We start from the raw sequence: 19,995 nt of genomic DNA, 5'->3' as shown, positions 1-19,995 counted from the left end.
AAAAGAAAGGAATCAAGATGTATTACTCAAATCTGACAAGAAGGTCTTAAAACATCACCTTTCATTAACTGACAGCCATGATGTCAGATAAGAAATTTAAGTTTGAAGTTGGTTTTACCCAGTTATTTATTTTAAAATACAAATAAGTGACATTGCTAGCTATTGAAGGGAAACCAGCAGGCATGCAACATGCCATCACCCACCACCCACTTTATATTCATGCAGTGCAAGCTCAGATTAGCCACAACTGACGTTATTGAGAATTAAAATTTAGATGGAAATCCAGTTGTCTTTAGCCCTGTCTGACAAGCTGTGAAGCCTATTACTGAGGTGCCTGCTTGTTATACTTGAGATACTTCTGATGGAGGGTAACTGCACATCTCTTTTGTTTTGCCTTCCAGATCACAGACAGACAATGAAGGGAACGTAACAGCCGAGGCCAGCACAGGAGGGGTCACCATTGATTCTGCTCTTTATGTCAAAACTGGACAGCCTGCTCTCGAAGACCTCTCAGGTATGTCTTGCAACGTGAGCTTCTGACTGTGGTCTGGTTAAATAATGGGTCAAAGCAAGTTTGAAGTCACCTCTTTAGGGATGGATTTAATTTGGTTTTATTCGTAATGTTTTAGTTGTGATGAGTTATGATATTTCTTTCAGCTCTTCAGCAATGGAAACCGTGTTTCAATAATCTGAATAATGGATGCTCAAGTTCTGCACAGTGGTGTGCCCCCCAGATATCTTGAAATCATTAGGAATGCTGGATACTTAATGTTTTTCTTGGAAGTGTTCAGCCCCTTTTCAGGATTGAGCTATTTGAAGGATCCTAAGTATTCCCAAGCATTTGACATATTTTTTGTTTTTAAAACTTTGCCTCAGAGCTTACAGAAGACATTATATTAATTTTCTTGATATATTGGTTCATTTATATGTCTGGAGGAATCTCAGTATCGCTGACACAAATCTGATCAATTTCAGAAGTTGTCTTTGCAGCAATAGGAGACAAAATCCAACTACAATTTGCTATATCCAGCATACAGAAGCTGAAACTGATTGTAATTAGAATACTATCAGTCTAAATTAGAAAGTACTTCATATATTTATCTAAATTCATGCTCCTGTAAGAAGTATACTATGATTAGCAGTAATTTTAAAGCATAATTTAAAAATTTACTGATATAACAAAACAATTCTTAGCAACCATGTTCTGCTAAAGATCTAAGATACGGGTTTAGTCACAGTCAAGCCTCCTATTCCAATTTCAGGGTCTATGACTTTGCTTACTGCATACTATTGGAGTAGTTCTCATCAGCAAGTTTTTTTCATCCACTTAATCTCGATGTCCTCCAGTTTAATGTGAGTTTTGAAACTGATTGTCCTGCTTGGAACAATCATTTAGCTAAAAGTTTCACAACTGAATTAATTTCATACTGCATTACATATTCTGTCAGTGCTGGGTTTACACCTGGGTGCACATATGCTGGTGGCAAAGGCAAGAGGCAGAGTCATTTGTGAGGAGAATGCATAAATGAGCATATCTGTGTGTACAATTTATACCTAGGTTGATTAAATATTTAAAAGGCAAATAAATGGCAAAAGGGATAAAATCCTTGAGATTTTTTATTCAAGTAGAATATGTAAGTTTTGGTATCTAAAAATAGAAGATGGTTGACAGCCTGAAACAGTGGAGATGCAGAACCCAGCCGCATGCCACCAAACCCCTCTGACAGCATCAGTACATAGAAGGATCTTGGAGAAAAAGGAGCATGCAAAACAGAATGGTCCCTCAACCTAAATGAATTAGAAGAAATAAGGGACAGATTTCTTCTCTCCTTACATAGCAGCTATTGATACTTTTAATTTAAAAGCACGTATAAACCAAAAGAGAGCATAGGTAGGGAAGAAAGGAAGCTAAATAGTTTAATGATGCTGCCTGCTCATGAACAGAATTTAACAATTAAGTTCTAGTGGCACTATCCAATGTCTGTCTTTTAAGTATACTTACAATTTAAGCAATTGAATGCCATTTCAGTAAAAAATTTGTATCAGTTTAGGGATAGGAGTGATCTCAATAGAAACTGGTTTAGTTTGTCTCATGTATGTTCTCTTAGAAAGTTATCTACCATTTGCCTTCATATCTGTGAGATTAATGATCTGTAAAAGAGCACTGTGACCTTTGTGAGGCTAAAGGCCTATAAATAATTGATGTTCTTTACTTAAAAATATTGTAGATCCATGAGTGTAGACAATGCTTTCTGTCCCAGAGATCTGCTGGCTAAAGGAATGGGTCTTGTGAGGCAGTTATTTGCACTCCAGCCAGAACTTAATTGTTGGATCATTTGGCCTAAGTGAATTGCATCTCAGGGAAATTATTTCCTGAGGAGTAGAGACACATTAAAAAAAAAATACTAATGTGGGCACTACCTGAGCTTTTGTTGAGCCATTGTTGTTCATCTCAGAAAGGCTAATTATGATATAAAAATTAAAGTCTATATTCCCCTCCCTAGGTAGTTCCCCCATAATCAGGGCTCCAGCACTTTGGTGAGTTGTTTGTGCTACTGCTGCTTTGCATGCAAGAGGCTGTGACTTGGTTTTATTGTGCCACCAACCTGTCATCTTTCAGAAACGTGAAATTTAAAGCAAATAATGGGGCAGGTTCCAACAGCAGCTGACACAGGTTGCCCAGAGAAGCTGTGGCTGCCCCATCCCTGGCAGTGTTCAAGGCCAGGCTGGACAGGGCTTGGAGCAACCGGGTCTAGTGGAAGGTGTCCCTGCCCATGTCAGGGAGCTTTAAGGTCCCTTCCAGCCCAAACCATTCTGTGATTCTATGATTATTTATCTGGTCCTTACAATTTCTGATTTGTGTAATATAGGTGGCCATCTAAGCTAGCAGTTGTATGGGTGACCAGTATCCTGGCAGCTTAAGAACGCATCACTTGTGCAGAGAAGGCAGATACAAAATCTTACAAGTTTTAAATTTGCTGTAGTATTTTCTTTGGTCATGAGTTGTAAACCCTTTAGAATGAAATAATTTTCTCTGTGCCCAACAGAAGCTTTGTGACAGCTTTTTGGAGGTTTTCTGGTTCAGCTTATAAAGGATGATATTTGCATTCCTAGAAATCCACTTCTTGTCAATCTCTTTGAAGGTTTATCTATATATAGCTTAATTGAGCTAGCATCCAAGACATTACTCAGTTCACAACTGAGAGCAAGTAAATACATTATGCTGAAGCACTAATTATATTCTTTATTTTATAAAAATAAATTATGCTGAGGCACTATGAGGATTTTTTTCAATGAATATAAACTAATTTTAAAGAACAGTACCTAAATGTGTTTAGAACAGAGTATTTAAAGAATGGGATTTCTAAATGTGGGGGAAGCCAGAAGTTATCCCCCAACTGTGTGTCATGTGGCACATTTAAGTAATGATAAATGTGTTGTGTTGTTGACAAGCATAAAGTTTTGCCATTTTACCTAAAACATTACTCAGCACGGAGCAGCTAGTGAACACTATTTAGTTTATTGGAAAGCTCTTGTGGTAGAAATCATACCCATTTAAAGTGGGAAAAAGATCTAGTGAAAATATAGCATTGGACAGATTGGCTGTGTCTGGTTGATGTTAATTGTGTCAATACAAGAGATGGAAAGGGTGGTATTGATGGAGCAGATCTTCTAATGAGGTTGAAAGTTAACCAGAATTTAAATTGGGTCATATGGGGAAATGACAGCACAGAAAGCTCTAGTGCAAATGCAGCCTCTAAAATAAAGTTAAGAGTACAGGGCTCATTCTCAGCCTGGCTGCAGCAACAGCAGGTGCTGGCTGTAGGGGAATGGTATGTCAATCATCATCAGTTTAGAGCATTAAATAATAGGATGTCAGAGGAAAAAATGTGTTTGAGCCAGATCGAGGCAGAGGTAATGGCTCAAGTGTGTGCTTTTTCCTGCCTCATCCTTTCTCATGGCTTATTTTCCCTGTAGGAGAGGATCCAGAAACTCGGCGGTTACGAACAGTGAAAAACATCGCTGATCTCCGGCAGAACTTAGAGGAAACCATGTCCAGTTTGAGAGGAACCCAGGTCACTCACAGGTAATGGCATGGCTTTGCTTATAAAAAAGTCATGGAAATCATTGTGCTCTTATTTTATCTCTTAGGTCTGGGTGGGGCGCATCCTTGAAAAATGATCACCATTGGCAGTGGATAATACTGATCTTGTGCTTTTGGTCTTTAAAGCACAGATTCTGAGTCATGTTCAGTGTTTACTGAGATGTATTCTGAGTAATTGATGATGGCAGGTTGTCTATAGAATGTCTATAGAATCAAAGGTGAGGAATGATCAGTGCTTGTTAAATGTGTTGAGTGATGTTTGAATATAGGTTACAGTTTCAGTTGTTTCTTACTCTTTAACAACTTCAGTGCATTACACCCCCCTCCCCTAATGTGTAATATTTTGTTTAAATAAGCAGGTGAACTATGCTTGACCCACTTGAAAAAGTGCATAACTTGAATTCCTGACCAATCTTTGCACAAGCAAATTTCTCTAATATTATTAGTCATCCATGTATAGAACTGCTTTTTCTTTGTAAAGCAGCATTTGGAAATCTTCAGCTAGATTTAAAATATGCTCTAAATAAACAAAGACTCTCATTACATTTGAACAACCTGTGACTTAGATCTTTTCAGTGTTGAAGTTTGGGAGAATAAGCTCTTTAGCACGTAGTGAGGTTGGGGTCCTACTTGGAGCTCAGTGCCATGTAGACTAAAGCCCCAAATGAATTCATGGGGGGAAACGCTTTGTGTTTTAGCTTTGTATCTAAAATTGAGGCGCAGCTTGCAAAGATGAACTCTCAATGCTGTTTTTCTTCTGAACTTTCAGTTAATGTGACAGCTCACTATGATTTAGTTACTCTAACTGGAGATACGTAGGGTTTTATATGTAATATGTAAATACATATAAACTGAAAGATACAGTTTATATGTAACATGATATTGCAATTAGTACAATGCTGCTTATTTTAGCAAATATCCACAGTAAAATAAAAAGTAACGTTGTGTTGGTTGAGCAGGGAAGGAAAAGCAGTGGGTATGAGAAGGTGCAGCTATGGATTAGCTGCAACTAAGCTGTCCTACAATCTCTATATATCAGCTGAACTCTCATAGAACAGAACCACAGAATCATAGAATACTTAGGTTTGGAAAGGACCTTAAGGTCATCTAATTTCAATCCCCTGCCATGGGCAGGGAAATACATACATGATGAACACTTGGTGGCCTGGGTGCAAGAGTAGCATTATGTAAGAGCAGTGCTGGAAGAATGGACCTGTCTCAAGGTGTTGTGGCGGGTAAGTTCTGTCAATGCTGTTACTCACAGTCTGTAACTTGGTGAATGTTCAGGGTGTAAGGTCTTGCAATCCCCTGAAACCATACAGCAGGACACACTCCATTAAGTGCATTTCTCTCTTTAAGCACTTTGGAAACTACATTTGACACCAACGTCACCACTGAAATCAGCGGCCGCAGCATCCTCAGCTTGACAGGACGACCGACCCCTTTATCGTGGAGACTTGGGCAATCCAGCCCTCGCCTGCAGGCAGGCGACGCTCCATCAATGGGAAATGGGTATCCTCCACGAGGTAATGCCAGCCGCTTCATCAACACGGAATCAGGACGCTACATGTATTCGGCACCGCTGCGGAGGCAGCTGGCATCTCGTGGCAGCAGTGTCTGCCATGTGGACATCTCGGACAAGGGAAGTGATGAAATTGATCTGGAAGGCATCACCATGGATGCCACTGGCTATATGAGTGATGGGGATGTGCTGGGCAAGAATATCAGAGCTGATGACATCACAAGTGGGTAAGTCCCTTTAATTTTCATCTTAAATAATCTACTGTATGTGATTCTTTAAGTGTGTTTAATGACAGTTTTCACAGAACCCCAGACTGGTTTGTGTTGAAAAGGACCTTAAAGCTCATCCAGTTCCAACCCCTGCCGCGGGCAGGGACACCTTCCACTAGACCACATTGCTCCAAGCCCCATCCAGCCTGACCTTGAGCGCTGCCAGGGATGGGGCAGCCACAGCTTCCTGGGACAGCCTGTTCCACTGCCTCACCACTCTCACAGCAAAGAATGTGTGCGTTATATCTAACCTAAATCTCCCCTGTTTGAGTTTTAACCCATTCCCCCTTGTCCTAATACTGCAGTCCCTAATGAAGAGGGTCTCTGGCATCCTTGTAGGCCCTCTCCAGATACTGGAAGCTGCTATGAGGTCTCCACGCAGCTTCTCTTCTCCAGGCTGAACAGCCCCAACTTTCTCAGCCTGTCTTCATATCATAGAATCATAGAATAGTTAGGGTTGGAAAGGACCTCAAGATCATCTAGTTCCAACCCCCCTTCTACAGGTAGGGACACCTCACACTAAACCATCTCACCCAAGGCTTTGTCCAGCCTGGCCTTGAACACTGCCAGGGATGGAGCACTCACAACCTCCCTGGGCAACCCATTCCAGTGTCTCACCACCCTAACAGGAAAGAATTTCCTCCATATATCCAATCTAAACTTCTCCTGTTTAAGTTTTAACCCGTTACCCCTTGTCCTGTCACTACAGTGCCTGATGAAGAGTCCCTCCCCAGCATCCCTATAGACCCCCTTCAGATACTGGAAGGCTGCTGTGAGGTCTCCATGCAGCCTTCTCTTCTCCAGGCTGAACAGCCCCAACTTCCTCAACCTGTCTTCATACAGGAGGTGCTCCAGTCCCCTGATCATCCCCGTGGCCCTCCTCTGGACTTGTTCCAACAGTTCCATGTCCTTTTTATGTTGAGGACACCAGAACTGCACACAATGCTCCAGGTGAGGTCTCACAAGAGCAGAGTAGAGGGGCAGGATCACCTCCTTTTACCTGCTGGTCACGCTCCTTTTGATGCAGCCCAGGATACGGTTGGCTTTCTGGGCTGCGAGCGCACGCTGCAGCCGGCTCATGTTCGTTTTCTCATCGACCAGCACCCCCAAGTCCTTCTCTGCAGGGCTGCTCTGAATCTCTTCTCTGCCCAACCTGTAGCTGTGCCTGGGATTGCTCCAACCCAGGTGTAGGACCTTGCACTTGTCATGGTTGAACTTGATAAGGTTGGCATCAGCCCATCTCACAAGTGTGTCAATGTCCCTCTGGATGGCATCCCTTCCATCCAGCGTATCAACCAAACCACACAGCTTGGTGTCACCGGCAAGCTTGCTGAGGGCGCACTCAATCCCACTGTCCATGTCACCAACACAGATGTTAAACAAGACCGGTGCCAACACCAGTATGGGAGGTGCTCCAGCCCGTGATCATCCTTGTGGCCTCCTCTGGAATGGCTCCAACGGCTCCGTCCTTCTTATGTTGCAGACACCAGAACTGCACACAGTGCTCCAAGTGGGGTGTAGAGTAGAGAGGCAGGAGCACCTCCTTCAGCCTGCTACGATTACTTGGAGATTTTTGGATTATTTGGGGAATTAATAAATAATGGCGGGGGAGTGGAACTGGACTATCTTAAAGTCCTTTTCAAGCTAACTATTCTGTGATTCTGTGATTATTTGGAGAAAGAAACAAAACAAAGATACTGTCCTAGTTTTAATAGGCATTTGGAGAGACAGTTCATTATCAGAGATAATTTAGTCACTGGGATTTAAGCGCATGATTTGAGCTTTAAGTGCATGTTAAGAAAATATACCTATATACGGACATATGTTGTGCATGATTAATGTTTTCCTGAGTCAGGGTTCCTTGAGGTAGACAAACACATGCTGCAACATTCATTTATGCCCACGAGATGGAGAGAGTGAGGCATTTTCTGTACTTGTACTGAATCTTTATGCTGCCTGACTTTGATGGGCAGTTCACTGAAGGGAAATGAGTTTACATCTGTGTGTAGGGTAAAATAGCTGCATGCACAAAATAAAGGCTAAAAAAAAGTTAGCGTGAAGAAATATGAGTTGATACATCATTAACAAGGTTTTACATCAACATTTCACCTCTTGAGTGGAAAAAGCACGTGTTCTTTGCTCCAAAGTCAGTATTCAATTCAATATATCTGTTTTCAATTCCTTCTAGAAAGTACAGTCATTTTTTCTTAGCTCAAGTATATCAGCATTAGACTAATGTTAAAACTGATCTTTCAGATGTAAATGGCATATTTCTTTTTGTAGCAGCCTTTTTTCCCTGTCTGGCCCTCCTACATCCTTTGCTCTTCTTTAAGGTTTTAGTAAGTGACACTTCTTGTAGCATCAGCTTATTTGGAAGATTTAGTGTCTTACTGAAATAGAAAGCTGGAATCCAGCTCCTGCCATGTCACTAACTTAACCATTTTAGTTACCAGTCTGGAAACCTCCATCAAGTCTTGCTGTTGGGGATATTTGGATGCTTTCACACTGCCCTGTTTTTAAAAGATCAGACCTTTTATTTTAATTTTTTGTTAGGGAAACCTGTAGTAAAGAAGCTGATGCAAAGTCCTCTATAAAATTCTATTTCAGATAAAGCACCAGTAGCTGTCGCTGCATTAGCAATGCATCCTGTCACTAAAGTACCTTGTGCTTTCCTCAAATAAATCAACTTACACCTGAGTTTTGCAGTGTTTATTGTACTAACAGTTACTGCTTTTCCTCTGGGCAGTGACTTTTATTCAGACTTGTGGCTGTAATTTTGGTCTAGAAGTGAGGAAAAAAACAATTTCTGAGTAGCTCCATGGTTTCTCTGAAACACCTGGACTATGAGCTGATAAGTGTCCCTAGCAGAATTCTGTCAGCTCAGACTTCTGCTGTTCATATCCTAGAGGAGCCCCGGTCTTTGCAGCTCTTTACTTAGTGTATAAAGTTCAGGTTCCAGGTTGAAGCAAAGGAAAGAATACGAAAGCTGTTGAGTTTGTGAATGACATTTCCAGAGAAATCGGTGCCTTCACTCATCTCTGTGTATTATTTCTTTTTCTGGGTGTCTCTGTTCATCCTGTAGGGTAAAAAAAAAATAAAAACATAAAAGTCTCCATAGTCGGTAAATACAAGAGTGGTCTTTAGATTCTGGGTCTAAGGGACTTAAAATGTAATAAAATATTTTTGCAAGTTGGTACCTCTGTCACCAAAGCAGTGACTTACATACCAAGAATAATATCAAGAAAGGGGAGTAGAACATTTAGAGTCACAGACTCCACAACACCTCACTCCTAACCTTGAGTGTTCAAACAATGCCCTATCTGGCAGTGCTCAAGGCCAGGTTGTATGGGGCTTGGAGCAACCTGGTCTAGTGGAAGGTGTCCCTGCCCATGGCAGGGGGTTGGAACTGGATGGGCTTTAAGGTCCATTCAAATCCAAACCAGTCTGGGATTCAGTGATTCTGTCTTGAACTTGAATGCCTCTTACTTCCCACTGATTTTTAAAGGAGGTAGATAACTTTCAGTTTTCACTCATATAACCAGCCACAGACTGATAAATGAGATCTCCATTTAAAGTTCTTTAGGACAAGAAGTTCTGTGTACAAATATTTCTTTCTACATCTTTTGCCTTTAGCTTCAAAAGCCTATTTTGCTAAATAATGTGAGTTAGTTTATTGATTTATATAGCACTACTGTAGTCATTGACTTAGTTCCAAGGACAGAATCTGTATTATAGATCAGTCCATCATCAGATCCAGATCTTTTGCCAGGTTGTGGGCAGAGTTTGGAGGTTGAGCGGTTTGGAGGTCCTTTCATTGTTGGGTGTTTGGAGGGAGCATTCCTGGAAGCAGCCCCACAATATTGGGGTTACATAGTCTGTGGAGAGCAATCGTGTGTGTGTGTATTTCCTGAAAAGGGAATGTTGCAGTACTGAGTTGCAGTGGCAGCACTGGATATAATACCAGTACCAATGGAGAGAGAGAAAAAAAATTGAGAGTGTTACCTTTGCTGAGTCTCACTGACATCTGATCATGCTGGATTACCATCTCCAGCACAAACAAATGTTTTGGTAGCCTGTTTCAGAAGTTATCTTCCCCAGTGTCCACTTATTCCCAATAATAAAAAAATAGGATGGTATTGTGTCTTAGTAGGAGAGGAATAATACACTGCTTAGAAGTCAGAGAGGTTGTAACAAGAGCTTCCGTGTGACTCCCTGCAGAACATATCTCCGAGATCAGTGTTAGGGTGCACAGGCCCAATATTTCCAGGAGCTGAGTTATAGTATGTGGAAAGCAGCACAAGAGGGCATTTATAGCATGAATAGCTCTTTATTAGCTGGTATGTGTTTCACTGTGTCATTTTTCAGACTTGCTACAGCCCTGCATTTTGAAAACCTTGGATCTTTGTTTTCATTGGCAAACTGATAGGGCAGAAAGCCAAACTATTTGTTACAGCCAAAATAAATCCAATATCCAAGATAAACTATATTAGCCCTGTGCTCTGATGCTTTCTTTGAAATGTACTGGGTCATGGGAAGTTTCATTTGGCCTCCTTTAATAAATCTGCTCAAGCAGAGCCCTGGCAGACCCCAGGATTGCTTTCATAGGCTTAGAAAGAATATCTTTTCCAATCATTCAGAAAATATCTCTTAAACCAAGAAAGTCTCCAGGGGGTGGATCAAAGTTAAGAAATTTTCTTATTGAGGGAGCTAAAACATCAACCGAATGACAAAGCAACATGAGTAGAATTTGTGTGAGGTGAGAAATAAGCATCCAGCCCTCCTCCCTCAGCTGGTGGCTGAGCTTGAGGCTTCAGAACTTCACCTCAAAGCCCAGAACTGTGTCACCTACCAACCCTAGAGATTGTCTCAGGTAGGGGCATTAACTCTCATAGCTTCTGGGGGGTTGTTAGGGAGGTTTTGAACACTTCAGTCTCCCTCTAACTACTAACATATACATACCTACGTCTTATTGTTCTTGCCTCCCCTCAGTTCTCTCTAGTGATATGTAGGGTTAATTTTCTTTTTATCTGTCCTTAGAATGGAGCAAAAGAGCTGTTGGTCAGAAAAGCCTTTGCAAATTATTTACTTTTAATGTAATTAATCCTCTGCCCCTGTTTCCCCTGCCCTAGTGTGCAGCTTTTGATTCAGAATTGCCGGTGTGGATATACCCATTCGTGCTGATCGCAAAGTTTCTCAGGAACTGGCTTTGTGTCCACAAGCACAGCTTGTCAAAACAAGTTTTTGCAGAAGAATGGCTGTTCCAGCTATGTTCCAACAAATTGTAGAGTTGATGATTTGACAGCTCAACCACCCTAGAGCTGTAACCTGGAGGTAGGGCAGATGTGAGCTGCCCCATGCACACACCATGGGTCTGCTGCCTGCTAAGCTGGCCTTTGGGGCATGCCCAGCTCACTCTCAGGTGTATTTCATTAAGAAATATTACCTAGTGACTCTGTTATACCTCACTCAGCCATTAGATGAGGACAGAAGGGCTAAGCCTGCATATGGTGTTCAGAGGCCTATGCTAAAATTCTCCTTCCAGGAGATCTCCCACAGGTGCGGTGGCTGTTGCCATGGGGGAATGATGACAGTTTCTACCTTTTTATTAGCCTCCCCTTTTATTTGATGCTTTGGGGCTGATACATTCCCATTCCAGATCCCTATCACCACAACTTATTAATGCTTTTGTGTGTGTGATGCTCACGGATTTATGATTCCTTCTTGTTTATTCAAGCCTTTATGCTCCCCAGGTAACACTACAAGCAGGTGAATTAGGGAATCGTAGAAAGGTTAAGGTTGGAAGGGACCTTAAAACGCATCCAGTTCCAACCCCGTGCCGTGGGCAGGGACATCTTCCACTAGACCAGGTTGCTCAAAGCCCTGTCGAAACATGAATGAAAGGATGCTGAAAGGGAAAGTAGGTCACTCTGGGCTGGGGAATCAGGCTTTATCCTCTCTGTTCAGTCAAACCCACATGCAAGCATCATGCCCTAGGTAAAAATCATCCTTGTGGTGCAGAGGCCTGTCTACCCTTGGGTAACATGCACCAAAACCATCACTGAAATAGAGTTCTGTTGTAGACTGAAATCTAGGTGTTACATCTCTTAGGAGGCAAAGGACAGTTTGAGAGGAAAAGCTGAAATTTAGGACTGATTTAATTGAATGTTGAAGTGTAATTGGTATTTGTAGGACTTTTTCAGCTCAGTTGATTTTGTTCTATTTACCAGTCAGACAGTGAAGCATCTTTTTCAGATGTCAGGCTTGTGTGGTGAAACAGCCCTTCACTTGGGCTAAGGTTTTAGAGAAAGGGAAAGATTATGCAGTTTGCTGCTAATGAGAACCTGATCTTGGTCACAGGAGTTAAGGTAAGCTTATTCCTTCTAAGCTGCCTGCAGCAGGAGTCATAGAATGGTTTGGGTTGGAAGGGACCTTCAAAGGTCATCTAGTCCAACCCCCCTGCAGTGAGCAGGGAAGTCTTGAACTAGATCAGGTTGCTGAGAACCACTTCCAGCCTGACCTTGAATGTCTCCAGGGATGGCTGGAAATCAAGAGCGGCTGAGCTAATCATGGTGAGAATGAGAATCTGTTTCTCCCTGTACATTGATTCAGTGCTACCTATAGCCTTTTCCCATTTAATTTTTGCCATGGTGATTACCACTGTATTTTTGATGCACACTTCGAGATACAGTGGGTTATTGTTTCTACTGGGCATTGCTCTTTAAATGGTATGATTTTAGTGATAAAATTTCATCTAAATACCGTGGATGGGTAAAACTGCATTCCTTACACTTATAACATTACTAAGCATCATTAGGAGGTTTATTTCATTTCTCTTCTGTACTTGAGCAGTGTTTATTTGAGCTGCCTTCTGCCTTGCTAGGACTGGTTGCTTATATTTTGACCTTTTCAACATTGCAACATAGTAGCAATATGTGGTACATAGATAATTAACACAAATAATGAAGGACTGAGGCAACTCAAAATCTTGACTTTTATGGAAAGGTATTGGGAAACCTTGACTTCTGGTTTTTGTTTTAATAAGTTGTGTTGAACTGTTTCAGAACTAGCTGTTGGTTTTAAAATCATAGATGTCCTGGTGCTGTGAGAATGAGAAGAAAAAATTAGGACAGTGTTTGAATCACAGTAATATTCCAAGAACGGTACTGCAAGTGTTTTCAATATTAATAATGTATATTATTTGAAATATTCTGAAATATTGCACTCAGTTCAGGGATAGTTTTGGTGTCAGCTTAATCACTAAAACTGAACATTTATCACAAATGGTATCTCACATAACATGCTCTTATAGAACTTATTTTTGCAGTGTAGGATTTAGCACAGGCAGACATCAGAGGCCTGTAAATCACAACCTTAGAGATAGCTGCAGTCAGGCTTATTTTTTTTACTGGTATAGTGCTAAAAAGACTCACATTGGATCATGTGTAGTATTTGTCAGTAAAACGAACTCAACAAGTTGTAGTGTGTTGTGGTTTTTGCTTACTGGTACATACTGTCCTAACATCAGTGACTACCAAAATACCATTTAATAGCCATTATCCTAATCTGGTCTTGTTTTTGTGATAAACACCTCAGCAGTGTTTGAGCTGCTTCTTCTGTGCCAACAGGTTTTTGTAATTTGAGCAAAAGGACAGTTTCTAAAGCACAAAATAAGTACTGGGGCTAACCAGTAGAGGGAGATGCAATCATACACATTTTGTCCATGTGGCTCACTTGCAGGAAAGTAGCATGCATGAGGGCGTCCAAAGGAGAAATTCTTCCTCTGCTGCTGACCCTGCTGAGAACCCGTAGAGAAGCAGCACTCTCTCATTGCACCTCTTTCATCACACGTCCTTCCTCTCTCTGACAAAATTAAAGAGGCAAATGCAAAATGGCTTATTACTATGATTTTCATTGAAATAGATTCTGAGAAAGGATTAGGCATTTAAATCAAAATTGGCATATGCAAAACCCCATTGAACAGCTACTTGGTTCTGATGGATATTCAGCTTGCTCCAGGCTTGTAGCCTATGCTTGGCAGGTGTGATCCTTGTCCTCTTAAGTAATGAGTTTCCACCCATGTTTCACTGGGGTCTAGAGTGGTGTATGCACACCTGAAAGGATTGATCTCTTGGGTGTTTTCCAGTTTTGTCTACCTCATTTTGTCAGATTGCCATCTCTGGTCATTCATTTCATGTTAGTGATTGACTGGATAAATTTCAGAAACCATCTGGGAGTTGGAACACCAGGGTTGGTTCCTTCCAAATGTCATAATGGCTGTTGTGATTTACTCTCCACAGATGAATCTTACAATGAGGTGATCCATTGGGGTTTCACTGTCCACTGGCCCAGCTCCATAATGCGGATGGTTGATGCCCATAGAGTGCTCCAGAGAGTATTTAGTCTGGCATTAATGTTAGGTTACTCTGTTTCTCAGACTAATTCTTCTGTAAAATGAGTAATCTGGATTTTAATCCCCTCAAACAGGAGGGAACAATTGTCTTTTAATGACTGTTCTGTGCTACTCACCTTTAACTTAGGTATGCTGGACATATCTTTGGGCTAGAAAGGCTTTCCCCCCAGACTTAACATTTGCTGTGGCCTGACTCCTGCATACAGGAAATGCTCACAGCTCTGGGACAAGGCCTGCAAACCACAGGATTAACTTGGTGTTCTCACTGGATTGAACTAAACCTACTCAGAAGATCCCAAACCGTAAAGATACTTCCAAAGAGATGGTTTAGGACAAATGTGGGAAATGGCCATAAGTATAGTTAAGCAAGATTGCATCTTGAAAATAATTCAGCTTTTACTTGTCATTTGGTTACATGGGGAAGAATTCTTTTAGTCCTAATGAAGTCCTAATGCTTTCGTCTCCTAGAAAAGTCATTGAAGACTCATACCCAAATTCCTCTGCAAAATAAGTGGATTTCTGCTGTCCTTGTCTCTTCCCAGGTCTTGCTATCTCAGGTCTTTCTATCTTCTTGTATGCGTGTTAATCATCTGGCTTCTTTGAAGCCTGCTTTGAGGGCTGTTAATAGTTAATGTTGGCATTTGAAGTCCTATTGCTGTAGCCAGAGTTCTCTTTCAAGATACGGTGCTCCACTAATTTCTGAAGGACCATTCAACTCCAAGCTAGATGAAGAGTGATAAGTAAGGCTTTAGCTTGCTCTTTCTTCTCATTAACAGCCTGAAGAAAGGGCAATAAGTTGAGGCAAGCAAATGGAACATAAAATAATATTTATATTTAATATAAAAACATCAATATAATAATTTTGATCATGTTCATCATATTTCCAAAACAGCAGTGGAGAATTTTGTGCTCTTGGTTTTTAGCAACTGGCGAAGTTAGACTCCTTTAATACTCAAAGCTTGTTAAGCTTCTTGATCTTGTTTAACTAACTGTAACGACAACAGAGATGAAGCCTAGTGAAAATACATGTTTAAAGGAAAACACTAAGAACAACATTGTTATTGCTGCAGCTAAAAGAGAACACTTTTGCATGTCAAAGCAGATGTTGATTTATGGAATAATCCAAAAGCTGTAAAACTTAGAAGCTTTTTGTTTCTTCAAGTTTCAAGCACTCGGGTTGCTATGCAAGTCTTCTACCAAGAGGCACTTGGGCCGCCATTTCCAAACTAACCTTGAACCCAAAGCACCAAGAGGAAGGAAGGCAGGAGCACCTAGGCTGGCAGAATCCGCTTCAGTCTGGGGGCATGTTGCTGCTCTCCTGCTTGTGGGTTTGGGATTACAGAGCCATGTGGTGCTGAGTAGATCAGGGTAGGCTTGTCTGGTCTGTTGTGTGCTGCTGATTTACCTGCTGCTCCTTCTCTCCTTAATACTTAAGTAAAGAATGCCTGTCCTTTGGCTATCTATTTTCAAAACTGGAAAAAAATGTTATAGTCATACGTTAAGGAATGAAATGAATATATATGAAGTGGTAGAGTTGTCAGACTATAAAAGTAGGTGTGTTGTTGGCTGGCTGCACACATGGGTAAGTAGGGAGTGTGGACAGAAGTCCTGTGACTCAGACTGCTGGATTATACCAACCCCTGGCATAATCTATTCCTGTTTCCTCAGTGTGCCTTTCAGGAAAGGGAAATAAATCTCTTCAGCATCAGAAATACCCTCAAAATATTGCACTTGGAAGGACTTATTAAAGGCATTGAAGATTTCAGAGGCATAGAAAAGGTGTATTTGGCTAAAGAAAATAGAAGTTTAAAGGTCCAAATTGTCCAGGGAACTCCAAAGCAAATTACTATGTCCATAGTACAGGGCAGGGAGCCACCTTCTCCTAGAAAAATAGTGTTACCTAGAAAGCGGGCTCCACTTGTATGTTAGAAGTGTGTAATTCTGCTCTTGTTTAACTTAAGTCTTTTAATAATCCAAGAAGTTTGGTTAATTTTATTTCCTTGCTGATGAAAAGTGAACCTGTAGAGATAATTAAGCATTAATTCCTGAAAAGATTAGAAACTCAGGTTAACCAACATCGTCACTGTCCATTCATTAAGTATGATTATATTGGACTTCATTAAAGGCAGTTATTCCCCACTGGCTATTTGTACTGTTCCTAAAGCATCTGAATTATTAAATTCTTTGAATATGTAGTATTTACCCATCTGTATTAGAGTCACAGAGTCTGGATACTATGCTTTTTCCCAGGTCATATGTTTAAACTTCTTACTTTGGGGCAGGTAGGAAAATAGTTTGAAATGCTTGTTTTTGCACTGAATATACTTACATAGTTCTCAAGATTCATAAATCTAGCAAGGCATCCAGTGCAAATTTGTCAGGTTTTTTTAATAGGAAAAGTCATGACACATCATCGATAACTGCAGTATGTCATTGCAGAGGATAAGCTAGTATACTGGCATTCCACATTGTGTAGATGTGTGTAGGGCTATAAATTCTATTAGAATGACATGCATGCAGGATAATATTTTTAGGTTTATTCCTCCCTGAGTGAAACCTTCTAAGATTGTCTTTAGAAAAATATGCCTTCATTATATTCTCCTATCTCATAAAGCAAAAATCTGCAGCAGTAATGAAGTTGTTTTCATAAAGGCACAACCGTTTCTGAGAGCCACGACAGGTTTAAGTTTGAGGGGATGGGGAGGAAGGAAAAGGAAGCAACAGCTGGAGATTTGTGGCCGCAGTAACTTCTCATCTCCTCTGTACAATGAATAATAGGGATTTTTTTCTTCTCACTTATTTTAAAGTGTGTTTACTGTAAATTGCTTTTCCCCACAGAATGTAGAAGCTAGTACCTTTTCCTTCTTTTCTTTCAACTCACTGCTGCATGAAGGAATTGTTAGTTTTGGCACCTTTTTGGAATGAAACATTCCTGGGTAGAGGACATTGCATGTAATGAAAAGATAGAAAGCTTTCAATCTGTGGTTACACAAACCTGTTTCAAAATACTATTTTGCATTCTAAGAAACCTGTCCTTTTGGTATAGTGGGTAAAAGTCATTGTCTATATGCTTGTGTTTACAGGATCTTGGTTAGAAAAAACTCGCAATCTAGTTGTCAAAGATGACAGAAGCATCCAGCTTCCATTGACTTGTGAAAGATTTATGGAAATGTGACTGTCAGTTTCCAGTTGGATGCAACTGCAGTATTATTCTATCTGTATAGGTATTCTAATTTGGATCAGCTTGCTGAGCTTCTACATAGAAGATAAAATCTGTTGATGGTAGTGAAAGAGCGTTCCATTAATTTCAGCATGGCTAACGAGTAATATATTTCATTTCACCTACTTTGAGTAAAAAGCATGGAGGACAATCTATTTCAGCTGTAGCTGATCTTTTTTATCAAAGGACTAGTCACATACCAAAAATCTGACAGCAAAGCCAAAAGCTGTATTTTCTAGTACATGTACAATGGGTATTCATACAGAGACATGTTTCATGTGCAGACAAGTATCTGCAATAAACCTGTTAATGTATGTGCATTAGATGTTTTTGCAGAATGCTGTTTGCATGTTTGTATAACAATATGGTCATAGGCTCCACTTTTATTTTAGTAGCTCAAAGGAAAAATATATTCTTCCATGACAAAATATTTATGTACTATATCAGACAGAAGTTAGAATGCTAGACCTAAGGTGAATTCTACACAAGTTATAGTGCAACTGTTCCTCATGCTTTTTACAGGCTTTAAGAGTTCGGAGAATTGTGTCCCGATGGATTTACTGAATGGGGAATCCTCTTGTGTCTGACTTAACAGCCTTAGCAACCTCTTTCTTAGACTCCCCAAAGAGACTCCTGGGTTGTTCCTGGGAAGGCCCTGTACAGATTTATATACCTGAAACAGTAACCAGCAGATTGTTCAAGGCTTCTTGACACTTTACCAGCCCATTTTGATAAATTTAGTGGTTGGATTTGACTTGGGTGAAGTACGCCTGTTGCAGTAACATCTTGCCAGCAAAGACGTTGCTGGCTGCAGCTAGGATCATCTCTCCTTCCTTCCTGTGGATGAGGGTGTCTTGCCATTCGGAAAAAACCTCTGTGCCTTGATAAGCAGGAGGAATATCCCTGCATATCTGGATATTACTCTGTGGACTGCTGTCGATTTGCTAAGAGAGCTAAAGGATTAAGAGGATACAGTCCCATAAGCTGCAAACTCTGTGAGGTATGTTATGTGTCCAGCAGTATGCCAGAGACAACAGCTGTACTGTCAGGGTTGCTGGAGTTATTACTACAGTCTCAGGTGTCTAAAAACTGTCGGTGATGCTCATGGAAATGTACCTGGGCTGGCAAACTAGTGGTGGTAGCACAGAGCTCACTCCTTGCCAGTGTCATGAGAGGCAAAGGGGACCTGACTTTCTAGTTTAAAGCTAGCTTGCATGTATCTGTATCAGAAATTACAAAAGATAAATCCTCCTGTGTTATTCTGCCACTTGGACCTTACTTGGAACTACTGTTGTGAAATGCTGCAAGATGCTTAAAAGCGTTATTGAGATATTGATATAGGGCAGCTCATGGAGCTACTCTTCAACTTCTTAGTTTCAATATTAATATATTAAAACATTTTATTCATAAATCAAACTGCTGGGCAATTGTACAGTTTTTAAAGCTTCCTTTCCTTGGTTATCACCACATCCTGAAGTTACATGATATGATGGCAATTGCTGTACACATTGGTACAGACTTCAGCAAAACTGCTGAATGACACGACATGCATTATAGTGAGGAGTTGCTCTTGGTGACATTTATGTGTTCTTGTCCACCATCTCTGTTAAATTTAAGATTCATTTTTCATTTGTCTAAAGTAGAAAGTGCTGTTTTAGCAATTTGTGAGGTATCATATATGCACCTGGCACTTAATATCTAAGAACAGTAACACTTTTTAAATGCAGATGTCTTTAGGCCACACTTGCAGATAGAGTACAATGTAGGAGCCAAAACAAGGCTGACAAAACCTTTCCATTCATGCTGCAAATTTGATTTCTCACCGTAAATCTTGGGGTACTCATTGTTCATGGATCATTGGCAAAATCTAGGATGTACTCAATGTGATTTTTGCAGTTAACTTGTCAAAGGGTTGAGATTTCCATCATGGTGTTTTAGCCCACACAGAGTTCAGGAGGGTATATATGAAACATGCATTTTTTTGGACAGGAAAGGATCATTAATGATAGCATTCACAAATTAAATTACTTCCAGCTAGGCAACCTTGATGAAAGTTAAGTATTCTTCCTTTGTTGAAATGTGTTGAAATTCAATTCTTATTGATGTGAGAGACTACAAGATATTATTGAGAACAATGAGAGGCAAAAAATATTCTTCTGCACTAGTAAAGAAAGTTTTCCTTGCTTTATATTCTGAGTAGTATTCTTCACTTAAAGGTGAGCAAATTGCAATATACAATTAAAAACATGCAGAAGATAGGAGCAATAATACAATAATATATAAAAGCTTTCCTGTTTGACTTGTTGTTTTGCTGTTCTAAAGGTATATGACCGATGGTGGTCTGGGGCTCTATACTCGAAGGCTAAACCGGCTGCCTGATGGCATGGCTGCAGTGCGGGAGACAATGCAGCGCAACACTTCACTTGGGCTTGGAGATGCTGACAGGTAAGGTCTCATCAGCAAGTGCTC

At 40.6% G+C, this 19,995-nt stretch overlaps 1 protein-coding gene across 2 annotated transcripts in view; it reads left to right on the top strand.

Moving 5' to 3' along the window:
* NAV2 (neuron navigator 2) overlaps positions 1-19,995 on the top strand; it is a 223,542-nt gene that overhangs the window by 115,438 nt on the left and 88,109 nt on the right. For both annotated transcript variants that reach the window (XM_065683421.1, XM_065683423.1), the window contains 4 exons: positions 402-514; positions 3,979-4,087; positions 5,465-5,854; positions 19,849-19,971. In XM_065683421.1, coding sequence (XP_065539493.1) covers positions 402-514; positions 3,979-4,087; positions 5,465-5,854; positions 19,849-19,971 — 735 coding nt within the window. The remainder of the gene's footprint in view (positions 1-401; positions 515-3,978; positions 4,088-5,464; positions 5,855-19,848; positions 19,972-19,995) is intronic.

The sequence above is a fragment of the Lathamus discolor genome, chromosome 6 (genome assembly GCF_037157495.1).
Source record: "Lathamus discolor isolate bLatDis1 chromosome 6, bLatDis1.hap1, whole genome shotgun sequence".
Classification (NCBI taxonomy): domain Eukaryota; kingdom Metazoa; phylum Chordata; class Aves; order Psittaciformes; family Psittacidae; genus Lathamus; species Lathamus discolor.
The sequence above is the reverse complement of the archived record's forward strand: the minus strand, read 5'-3'. Positions and strand labels throughout refer to the sequence as shown.